At 36.1% G+C, this 12,611-nt stretch overlaps 3 protein-coding genes across 3 annotated transcripts; all 3 read left to right on the forward strand.

Annotated features, from left to right (window-relative positions):
- LOC109826651 lies at nucleotides 431-5,563 on the forward strand. The gene is made up of 3 exons (XM_020393671.1): nucleotides 431-777; nucleotides 3,520-5,199; nucleotides 5,280-5,563. Exons 2-3 carry the CDS (start codon nucleotides 3,558-3,560, stop codon nucleotides 5,561-5,563), a joined length of 1,926 nt encoding a protein of 641 aa, XP_020249260.1. The 5' UTR covers nucleotides 431-777; nucleotides 3,520-3,557.
- On the forward strand, nucleotides 5,589-7,344 carry LOC109826652. Its single transcript, XM_020393672.1, has 4 exons — nucleotides 5,589-5,883; nucleotides 5,972-6,274; nucleotides 6,375-6,474; nucleotides 6,565-7,344. Exons 1-4 carry the CDS (start codon nucleotides 5,603-5,605, stop codon nucleotides 7,342-7,344), a joined length of 1,464 nt encoding a protein of 487 aa, XP_020249261.1. The 5' UTR covers nucleotides 5,589-5,602.
- On the forward strand, nucleotides 7,535-11,524 carry LOC109826654. The gene is made up of 6 exons (XM_020393673.1): nucleotides 7,535-7,622; nucleotides 8,081-8,310; nucleotides 8,401-8,628; nucleotides 8,704-8,796; nucleotides 10,958-11,065; nucleotides 11,174-11,524. The coding sequence occupies exons 1-6, from the start codon at nucleotides 7,535-7,537 to the stop codon at nucleotides 11,522-11,524; spliced, it is 1,098 nt and encodes a 365-aa protein (XP_020249262.1).

Below are 12,611 nucleotides of genomic sequence, written 5' to 3' on the forward strand. Positions count from 1 at the left end.
CAAAATCCAAAACAAACTGACACTACAAAAAAAGTGAGCATTTGGGGCAATCAATTAGGGGCAGAAATAGTGATTTGCCCCTATTAATTATGAATTAGGTGCGGATGTTGAATATGTGCCTATTACTATTATTTGGGGCGGTTCATAATACCCCTATAAGTTTGGCGGGAATTAAAAATAATAAAGATGCCAACTTAAATAATTTTGACTAAATAGGGGCACATATATCTGCCCCTAATGTTTTCTAATCCCAAAAAAATTACCCGCGCCACTTCTAATCTCGCAAGAAATACCCGCGCCACTTCTAATCTCCAAAAAAAAAAAACCGCGCCTATTATCCAACTACTTCCGCCCCTATTGTTATAACAATTAGGGTAAATATTTTCTAAACCCCGATGTTGGCTATTTCTCCCCCCAAACAATCCCAAACCCTAGATTTAGACGAAGGAACCCTCCTCGTTCGAACCCTCCTCGTTCACCGATCGTCGGCGGTGATCTCCTTCACCGATCCCGACGAGTCATCGGAGTTCGAACCCTCCTCGTTCCGATGCTTCCCCATGTTTAATTTATAGAACGTTTAATTTTAGATTTGTAGAAGATTTAAATTTATTTTTATCTAAGAAAATTACAAAAAAATCTTAGATTAGACTATTTTTTTCAGTGTAATTGTTTTTAGGTCATCTTTCTTTTTATATTTTTTCATTATAATTGTTTTAATGTTAGTATAATTTTTTTGCAGTATAATTTCGTTGCCACCATTGCAAGGGTGCCCTCAAGGTAAATCCAATTTTTAGCGTTATTTTAGCATCATGATTATTCCATTGAATTTATTGAGTTTATTTATTTTTTATTGGATTACTTTTGTGTCGTTAATTAATTATTTTAATGACGAAATTTGTTATTGGTGTATAGATTTGTTCTTGGTGTATAGATTTCATCAGACATTGGAGTAAGTTTATAATCTCGTGTTCTACTAGTTTACAAGACTCTTTTATAAGTTGTAATCACTGACGTGATTACATTATGTCACCTCTGATCCCTCGTCTTCTTTGTGTTATGAATTTCAGTTTATTGAATAACCATGAGAAGTTAAAGTGCCTGTTGTTGGTCGTGCTTGGTAGTTGGCCTTTTTAATTTAGACAGTCTCCTGGTCTTCGCCAGTTGTTTAGTTAGTTGTGCTGATATGATGCATGTCAATTGGTTTTGGCCAAAAACTTTTGATATATTTTCCTTCGTTTGATTTTGATCATCTTATCTACGTATTTCAAATGATCGATAGTCTCCCTTTTATAAGATATAATGAGTAGCTAGCTTGAACATTACAGATTATACTTTTAAAAAAATGTAAGCAGAATTCCAGGTTTTAGTTATGAAGAGTCAAAGTTGGGTTGGGAGATGCATTTTTGGGAGGATTAAGGGCTACTGTGGTAGAATGAGAGATGATTCAGATTATCAGGGTAGTTGATAATTTGTCAGGGTTGAGATCAGATTTGACATAATATATAATGGAAATGGTGTATCTACAATTGATACAATTCAAGTGACAGATCAGCTGAAGAAAAATTGATACAACTGTTATTTACTAATACTAGATAATATCATGCAATTGAAGCAATCACCTTGGCGTAAATTCTTTGATGATTTACTAAGTAATCTTCCTCTCTGACACAATCACCTCATTTCCTTAAATGTTCCATCCAAGATTCACAATTGACTGATCATTGTAAATTTTTATTATGTAGTTGCTATCCATAGGAGACATTTGGGCTACTAAGTGTTACTTTGATACATGCATCAGTAATTTGCATATTGAATTCTTCATCATGTTTCAATCACTGCCCTCCCCCATGAACAAGTGGATTAATTTTTTTATCTATAGATGATGAAGGGTTGTGTTGTTTGGAGGATATCCAGTTTAAATCTCAAATATGCTTGTGGTGAAAAGAATAAAGTAGCAAAAAAGAGCCTCTGAGCTTTGTTGTCCTTACCTGAATTCTAAACATGAGCAAATATATATGACTCTCCAATGAAAAAACTGCAGAAAGCTCTCCTTTCTATCAAGATTTATTACCAAACTCTCGGGTCTCAATGAGTTAAGCTAAAATTCATTTCTTCTACTTGTTTTTCAAATGAACCCTCTTACCTGCTTAAATTTTACAAAATGCCCTAGCCCACCATTGATCAAGAGGAGTTAATTGCAAGTCTAAAATAGTACAAAAAGTTTTTTATTTTACACCTTGATAGAATAGAAAATGTTTTGCCTCACTCAATAGGACTCATGATTATCTAATTTTTATGGGTCTAATGAATCAGGAAAATGGATTTGACATATTCAAGAAGTTATTAGAAGTGGCACAAGAGACTTATGAGAAGGCAGAAGAATGCTTGACTATAAACTGTTATGTCATGAAGAGAGTAATTGAAGCATTGATCCCTCTTCTCCAGCTAGGAAAATCACCAAGAATAGTGAATATTTCCTCTATCTACATACAGCTAAGGGTAATCCACCATAGTGTTTTTTTTTCTTTAATGTGGAATAAATTTTGGAAAGCTGCACCTCTAGCATCAGGAAACTTGAAATTATGCTATATATTTAATTACTAAACCTGACGATTGTGCAAACTCTTTATATCTAACCTTCTTTGTAATAACTACTTCATCTTCTCTCAAAAGAAAAGGGGGAAAAAAAGAAATATTTGTGGAGGTTTCCTATAAACTGGGCTCAATCATGGGGTCTAAAAAGATTATGAGATTGAGGCAGATTGCTAGTGCTCTGGTTGCTAGGAATGGACATGACATTAGATGGATTGATGGACGTTTTCTTCAATTTCAAACTACTTCCATTTTCTTCAATTTTGAACTCGGTGTTTCTGAATTTAGTCCCTCTTCTATTACTTTCGGAAGGTTCTGTGATGCATGCTACTACTTTCCAAATTTACAAGCAGGCTCACTTTAGCGGAGTCATGTTTTCAACATGAACCCCGGTCATTTATTGATTTGTTTCCAAAATTGATATTAGTATTGCAATTTATGAAGGGTAACATGCCAAGTACTGCAGGATTGAAGTATTAATGGTATGGGTCAGTTTGGCTACATAGAAACTATGCTAGAACAAATATGTCATCTTGTTACACTGCATCTCTCTTTGACATTGGTTTTGTTACTAATTCAGATTATTATAGTTCAGATCATCAACATATTTAGGATTCTATTAGAACACTGTATAGAAAGTAAGTATGATTGGTCCAATTTTATTGAACCAATCCTTTTGCATATGTGTTTTCCACTGGCTTAGTCATTTCTGTATTTCTTGATTCATTTTTTCCCCAATATTTTTTAGATACCATACATCTAATTATACAATATAAACTGATGTCAAACTTGATGCATCAGATAGACTGTTTTCACTTCTGTTGTATTCTCCATTTCACATTAGGATTTTGATGTTTGTCTCTATCTCTTTCCATTTTTTTACTTAGTTCTGACCATTGACTGAATAGGTTTTGCATGTGTGAATAGGTTCAATTTGGTGTTCTGTTCTGCAAAATAGTTAAACAATGGATAAAAGTTGGGTACATTTTGATCGCCGAAGTCCAGATTATGTTGCAGGGTTGAACTTATTTGTAGATGAAGCCCTTGCCAAGTCTAGTCGTAAAGATAAGATCACATGTCCTTGTAAAGAATGTTGTAATCGTTATTTTGAAGATAAGATGACTGTGGTGGGACATCTTCTTTGGCATGGAATGGACCCTTTATACATGAATGCTCGATGGACACATCATGGTGAGCCTTACGTTGAATCAACAAATGTCATGGAAATGGATGTTGTTGAAGGAGGAGATGTAGGTGAAATGCATGATTTCCTTAATGAGACATTTGTGCAACCAAATATTGGTGAGAACGTAGGGTCATCGAGGCAACCTGTTTTTGATGGTCGAACACCCGAGGCAGAGCGATTTTTTAAGTTACTTGAACAAGCTGATAAGGAGTTGTATCCAGGATGCAAGAAGTATAAAAAATTGGATGCCGTCGTAAAATTGTACCAGATCAAGTGTTTGGGAAATGTGACTAACAAGGCTTTTGATATGTTTTTAGAGCTTTTTAAAGATATGTTGCCTGAGGGAAATTGTTTGCCACGGTCTATTTCACAAGCTAAAAAGATTATTGATGATTTGGGCCTTACTTATGAGAAGATTGATGCTTGCCCTAACGACTGCATGTTGTTTTGGAAAGAGACAACAAACTTAACCGTGTGCTCTACATGTGGTGCGTCAAGATATAAAGTGAAAAAAGTAACAAGAGTTGGTGATAGTTCAACTGGGGATAATTCTATTAAGAAAGTATCAGCTAAGATTCTCCGTTATTTTCCACTAACACCGAGGTTGAAAAGGTTGTATATGTCAAAACATACTGCAGAATATATGAGATGGCATGCGACCGAATGCCCTAAAGATGGATTTATGAGACACCCGTCAGATTCTCCAGCTTGGAAGCATTTAGATTCGTTGTACCCGAATTTTGCATTTGAAATTCGAAATGTAAGATTGGGTTTGGCAAGCGACGGGTTCAATCCTTTTGCACATATGAGTAGTGATCATAGCACTTGGCCCGTCGTAATTTCTGTTTATAATCTGCCTCCGTGGATGTGCATGAAGCAACCCTTCTTGTTTCTTTCTTTACTTATTCCAGGCCCTAATGCACCTGGAAATGATATTGACGTGTACTTGAAACCTTTAACGGATGAGCTAAAGGAGTTGTGGGAAGTTGGTGCCAACACTTATGATGTGTTTTCCAATCAGTCATTTAACATGAAAGCTGCTGTGTTGTGGACAATAAATGACTTTCCTGCATATGCGAATCTTTCGGGATGGAGCACGAAGGGGAAGCTTGCATGTCCTCAGTGTCATCATCAAACAGTATCCAAACGCTTGCCTAATTGTAAAAAGCAATGTTATTTGGGTAATCGTAGATTTTTGCCCATAACGCATAGATTTCGAAATGATGGAGCTTCATTTGATGGCAAATGCGAGAGGGGTCAAGCACCAAAGATGTTGACCGGGGCCCAGTGTATAGCACAAATGTCTAATCTGACCTTTACCTTTGGGAAATCACCACCTTCAGAATCTGAAACTGATGATATTACACGAAAAAAGAAAAGGAAAAGAAATACTTCTGCTGCCTCCAAAGAACAAAGAAATGGTACTAATAATCCATGGAAAAAGAAAAGTATTTTTTTTCTTTACCATATTGGGAGCATCTTTTGATACATCATAATCTAGATGTTATGCATATTGAGAAGAACGTATCAGAAAAAATTTTGTATACATTGTTGGGCACTTCTAAAAGGACAAAAGATGGACTTGAAGCTCATGCTGACCTAGAACTTCTGAATATAAGGAAATGTCTCCATCCAATTCGTGTGGGAGCTAGGTCATACTTACCTCCTGCAATATTCTCTATGACTAATGAAGAAAAGACACTATTTTGTTGTGTATTATCGAAGGTGAGAGTTCCTGATGGATACTCATCAAATGTTGTAAGGTCTGTTGATGTGAAGGATTGAAAAATACATGGTTTGAAGAGTCATGATCATCATGTTATAATGCACCAATTACTCCCGCTTGCGATACGAAGGGTTTTGCCTAGACCTCTTACTCTTGTTTTGCTTGAGTTAAGTGCAATCTTTAGACGGTTGTGCGGTAAGAAAGAATCTGAAGCATCATTCAAGCATTTGGAATATAGAATTGCATTGACCGTATGTTATTTGGAGAAAATGCTCCCTCCTTCATTCTTTGATATAACGGTTCACTTACTAGTTCATCTCGCCCACGAGGCTGCTATTGCTGGACCAGTCCAATATCGATGGATGTATCCCATTGAAAGGTAAAACAAAAAAAAAATTATTGAACTTTTTGTTTCTAAATTTTACTTGCCTTCTATAACTCAGTTAATGTTTTTTTCCTCTCGAAAGGTATTTACAAACATTGAAACGATATGTTCGAAATAAAAATTATCCGGAAGGAAGCATTTGCATAGGATATCTTGCAGACGAGGCTTTGGCATTTTGCTCCATGTACTTATCAGACATTGAGACTCGTCGTACTCGTCGTGGTCGTAATGCCGATGTTTCTACCCCTCGTGAAGGCTTGTCAATCTTTGCATACTCAGGTCGTTGTGTGGGTAAAGCCACACAAGTAGATCTTGAAAGAAGTGTATGGGAGCAATGTCGCAAATATATTTTGTTCAATTGCACCGAAGTCTATCCATTTCTAGAGTGAGATATTTTATTAGATGTTTAGCTTTTTTTTTTGGTATATCTAGTTCATTAAGTGAATTTTAAGTTCGTACTTGTCTGTTATGGTTAACTTTAATAGAAAAAGGATGGCGGAGTTGCGCAAAATCCACCGACGAAAAACTGTTCGAGAAGTAGAGAATTTGAGAAATAAGGAATTTCCTACTTGGTTCCAGAACCATGTAAGCTACAACTTTGTAGTTATACAATTATCATTTTTTGTACCACACTTTTTTGTAATATATAATTGACTTTGTTAATTATTGCCTCAGGTGAATGATTTGCATGCAAAAGGCGATTCTTCCGTAACGGAAGATTTACGTCGACTTGCTAATGGTCCTAATATGACTGTGAAGCAATATAAAACCTGCATTGTTAATGGTTGCAGATTCCGGATTAAATCAGTTGATGACAACCATAAAAATCAAAATTGTGGTGTCTTTGTTTCTGCACAAACTTCAAGTTATTCTAGTGTGAGGGACAACAATCCGATTACCGGTAATGTCGACTACTATGGAGTTTTAAAAAATATTTACGAATGTGATTATGGTCTTCCTGGAGAGCCCGAAGGTCATGGATGTAAAGTGGTGTTATTTGATTGTGATTGGGTCAGCAACTCTGGGAAGAAGCTTGATAATTATGGTTTCACCTTAGTGAATTTCAAACACTTGGCACACAACAACGATACATTTATAACAGCTTCACAAGCTGTACAAGTGTTTTATGTTTGTGATCCAAAAGACATGGATTGGAATGTTGCTGTTAAATTAAGCCCGAGGGATTTCTTTGATGTCATGGAGAGTGACGATGGATCATCAAGTATGTCCAACCCATTAAATTCAGATGATTATTATGCCGTACCAAATCTTGATGATCGGGCACTAGACGATGAAGAATTACAAGTTAGAACTGATATCCGTGGAACCTTTGTTAATAAGCAGTTACCACTACCAGTTGCTAATGATTTTGTAGGTAATGAGGAAGAGCTTGGGGATGATGATGAGGAAAACGAAGATGATGAAAGTGAGGACAGTGAAGAAGAATTGAATTAGTAGATTTTGTGATTGTATTATTAGTAGACTTGATTCTTTTGAAATTGCACTTGTTTCATTTGTTATTCATTGGATTTACTGCTCATGCATTTTTTTTGAAAGTGTTTAGTTAATAAATTATTGAAAAACTTGTGAAGTTAGATTTGATAATTGATGTCATACTTTGTGTTTTGGATTTTTAACTATTTAGATGAGTAGAGTTGAGTATTCTGCTTCCAACGAAGAACACAATATAGAAGACAATACAGGAGAATTTGATGGCACTCATGATGATAATGGTACGTGTTTTCTTAAATTTTCTTCCTGAAGAAAACAGCTATGCATCTCTCTTTCAAATGGGATCCGTTTACGTTGCTTAACAAGAAAACACAAATAAACTGTTTCATTTGTACAGGTGGGAAGAAACCGACTTTTGCTTGTAGAATGACAAATTGAGCCCTTCAAAATATGTGCGTGAGCCCTTCAAAGAGCTGCTGCAGCAGCTCAAAGAGCTGCTGCTGCTGCAGACAGCAGCTCAGAGAGCTGTCTGCAACAGCAGCAGCTCTTTTGAGATGCTGCTGTAGTCAGCAACTCAAAGAACTGCTGCTGCTGCTGTGCAGTAAGGTGTTGGAAAGATCAAGAATCGTTGTGGATGCCTTGAACGAGAAATTTGCTAAATTGTCGACATATCGACCAAAACTCGGGTTTTAATATTCATTTATCTATTTTATATGGTTATTAACTTTAGTGTATGCAGGTCCAACGCAAAAGAAAAGAGGGCGTGGTTATGACAAGCCAAAGTGGGGAAAATCTGGCAAGGAGTCTATTGCATTCACAGAGGATGGATTGTGCGTTGACCCTAAGGATGCCCAGCTGTCTAGGTACTTAGGTAGCCTAGCAAAAAATTCAAGGTTTCTTCCCCTCAAGCCTATAGATTGGCGGTTGCATGATGATACTACCATGGATCATGTGTGGAAAACAATATATGTATGATGTTCTTGAACACTTTCAGCTTTAATATGTATTGAAACATATATTATAACACTTGTAAATGGTATAACACTTGTATGAGTGCAGGATACCATAGATTGGCGGCCTGAAGATGTTCCCAATATTCCTAAAATCCGACTTGTAATGTTGCAAAGATTGTCTGATAGGTGCAGAAACTATAAGGCAAGTTTAAAAGCTAAGTATTACACTCCCTATGTTGGTTTGCCAGAACGATTCTTGTGTGGAGATGATCGTGTAGATCGCGACCAATGGCGGGCAATGGTTAACTATTGGGACACTGATCCAAAAAATAAAGTAAGTAGTACCCTCCATAATATAAACTTATGATTTCAAATTAGGCATATATTTTTATTATGTTGTGCCCCTCAGGTTAGATGTGAGAAGAATATTGAAAGCCGCAAGAGGCAAAAGATGAATCACACTGGTGGCACAAAGAGCTTCGCACGACACATGGCTGATTATGTAAGCTAACACGAGACCTCCTTTTTTTCTTTAGACTGTGATGTCGTTTCATAGAATTTGTCATGTTTTATTTTGTGTTTGGGGAGCATTGACATCAGATACTCAACATATATATATTCCTTTTTAGTAGCAAATCTGATGTTGGAACAATAATACAATATCGTATCAGATAAACAAAGTTTTCCTTTCTCTCACTCCTTCCTGGGAATCCCTTAGTAGTAATTAGTATCCAAAACAAAGATGATACAGATAAAACTAGGCTATGCATTATAGAATGGTCATTTAAACAAAAAGCTACAGGAATCCATCAAATATTATGTAATATCTCACCAACATAGTACCATAACCATAACCATCAGAAATTTTACACACAATAATGATGCCCAAAAAAGAGAGTTACTCACAATTTTGCTCTCTCCTGTCATGCTAGATTCATCAATTGCAAGGGAATGACCAGAAATAAAAATGCCATCAGCAAGCGAACCATGGAAAACACCGTATCAGTTATTCAATAAGGTACACAAATATATAACTGCTGTGTAAAACTTAAAGCTAAACAAGATCATTATTTGACAGCCTACCTGGTCACCAATTTTGAGAGGAACTATATCACCAACAACGAGATCAAAAATTGAAACTTCAACTCTTCTGCCACCTCTCGTCCAATTACGATAATGTCGCGTTTTGAGAAAAGTCTAAACAGAGCGACCAATTACGATAATGTCTCATCAATAATCACGACCAGGTACAGATTGAAGTTCCGGAATATATATTGTGTAGTGTAACACCTTTAAGCTAATTTATCCATAAGTTTTTAGATAATTAAGAAACAATATAACTGATTGATACTTTTTTTTAATAAGGCTTATGAATGATTTCTATGTAATATATTATATATATCTTAGCTAGTTACATGAGGTCTTCCTGTCAACAGCAACTGACAAATTTAAATAATCTATAAATTATAGCATACCATCTATATTTAATTCTCTATTGTTCCTTTGAAAATGGGTGATTGCTTCAGTAGTCGGTGTTCATATTATATTAGTGGCAAATAAATTTTCTATTACTGGTCAATAATTAATATGTTTGTTGAGAACTGAGTTTGTATAATGTATCAAACGAAAATTGTGGCGGCACAAACCTCAAGTTGAATACTTGAAGGGGAGCCTTGGTGTAACGGTAAGAGTTGTCGCCATGTGACCTGGAGGTTTGAGGCCACGGGTTCAAGTTGTGGAAACAGCCTCTTGTATAATTGCAAGGCAAGGTTACATATAATAGGCCCAAATTGGTCTGAACCATTCCTGGACCTGGTGGATATTGGGAGCTTTATGTAAGGAGGTTATCAAGTTGAGTATCTGTTGCATTAGTAAATGCATTATGTTTGCTATTCTGCATGTGCCTTTACTCTTCTCAAATGTAAGCCAATTCCTATGTGCTTTGGAGAGATTTTCCATGTCAGCCTTAGGCTTTCCCTTGAGCCAAATTAGTACTTTGGCTACTTGCTTCCAGAAGATGTGTAAAGGGTTAAAACTGTATTGTTCTGAAATTCTGAAAGAGCCTTGGAGGATGATAAATTCTGAAATTCTGAAATTCTGAAAGAGCCTTGGAGGATGATAAATTCTGAAATTCTGAAATTCTGAAATTCTTGTAATATGACTCTTTCAGAACTTGGATTCATGACCTTTTAATGCTGATCTGGGGTCTAGAAGTTGTATACAAATAGAATATGGCTTGACATAGGCAAAGGGAGAAACTATCATAGTGCCACCACAACATATGAATATAGAAACAAGAAACAATTTCTGATGGGTTGCATTATGCAAGTAGTGGAGTAGCCTTAGAAACACAAGAGCCTGACTGAGTTTGCCCAGATATAGCATGGACTAAGTGCTGATGTCGAAATCAAATTGAGTGTGCCCCAGATATAAGATGAACTTACTGGTCATGTCTGGAACTGCATTTGTTCTAGTACTTCTAAGCAAAAAAGTTAAAGAATATAGGATAATTGCCCCAGATATAAAATATCTTCAATCCCATTATTCTATGTAGACCATTTAATGTCCATAACATTACATTTACTGTTGAAGTCTGCTTCTTTGAGATGTTGCTTCTTTAATTAAATAAAATTTATGATTGTTTTTCTGTGTTTTACAAATAGGAGAAAAAACATGGTCGCAAACCCGATCCTATTGAGATATTTTATATAGTGCACAAACGGCGAGATGAAAACAAAAGTTGGATAGATGATGCATCGGAGGAATTGGCGGTGAGTTTGAAATTTAATCATTTGTATTTAGACAAGTAATACATGTAAAAAAATTGCTTTACTTCATATTGTGTCCATTTTGGATGTTGAAGTGAATTCTTTTTTCAGGTTAAGATCTCACGGGAATTAACGAGTTTGGTTGAAACCCATGGCGAGGAAACATCAGAACTAAGGCAACAAGCTTATGTAGCAGCAAGGGGTTTAGAGACGCGATCTCCTTCCCAACAACACTCACCTTCCCAACACACTCCGACATCGTACCCATATCCTCCATATCACCATCTTCCACTGTATCCGTATACATCATCTTCGCAGTTCTACTACCCCCATCCATACCAGCCACCTTTGTACCACCCAGTGCCACACCCACCTGGAGAGTTTACAGCAATGCTCAATGATTCAGATTTTATGCAGCAGATGATGCCACCAAATGATAGGAATGACAAGGATAAAAGTTAGATATTTTTACATTCATGTTGAAGGTCAATTTTGTTGGTTATTTAAGTCATTGTTAAGTACTATTTGTCACACGCTTTTTAAGTGATTTTGGTACATTATTATGTAATCAAATTGGATTGACTTCTTATTAATCAAAATTATTCATGTTTCAATTATTTTATGTTTGTTTTTCAATTTAATTATATGAATTAAAAATTAATTATTTTTTCGGATTTATTAAAAAAAATATTAATATCAAATTTAAGTTATTAGAGGCAATTATATTTGTACCTTAAATTAATACATTTATTTTAATTCCAACTATTTGGGGCAGTTACATCTGCATCTAATAAGTTATTAGAGGCGATTATATTTGTATCTAATAAGTTATTAGAGGCAATTATATTTGCCTCTAATACTTTTTCAACTAAACCGGCTGACGTGGCGCATTGAGTATTTGGGGCGGAAGTTTGTGCAATATTGCCCCTAATAACTATTAGCAACACCACTTTTAGGTGCGGATACGAGTTTTGCCACTCATGTAATTAGAGGCAGATAATTCTATTTATTTGCCTCTAATTGAATTAAAAGTGACGAAAATAATTGCCCCTAACTCTTCTTTTTTTTGTAGTGTGAAATCCCGCTACAAACACCCTTAAACTCTTTCAAAAATCAACTTAGGGTTTGTAGAATTGTTTGGTGGATGTTAGGGTTTCAAAAGTATGAAATAATAGTGAAAACCTCGTGAAAATATGAAATATTTATCAGAAAAATGAACATGGACCTCAAAATACCCGAAACCAGGTTGAAAAAGGAAAACATGATACATGTTTCGCGGTCGACCGTGATGGTCGACCGTGACGGTCGACCATGACGGTCGACCGGGCTGCGGTTGACCGGACTGGAAAATTCTAGTTTCTTAAGATTTGGTCTTCATGCATGTTTTTGACTCGTTCTTTTAGACGGTAAAAATTACCTTTGCAGACTTACGTGAAATTCGCCTGCGAGTCGGAGTCGCCCACACAATTTGAGGGTAGGGCTCACCCATGGGCTTGACTCACTAGCGCGAACCCAAACCACATGGTCGCCAAATTCGTTCGCATTTGTT

This window comes from Asparagus officinalis, chromosome 10, assembly GCF_001876935.1.
Source record: "Asparagus officinalis chromosome 10, Aspof.V1, whole genome shotgun sequence".
NCBI lineage: Eukaryota > Viridiplantae > Streptophyta > Magnoliopsida > Asparagales > Asparagaceae > Asparagus > Asparagus officinalis.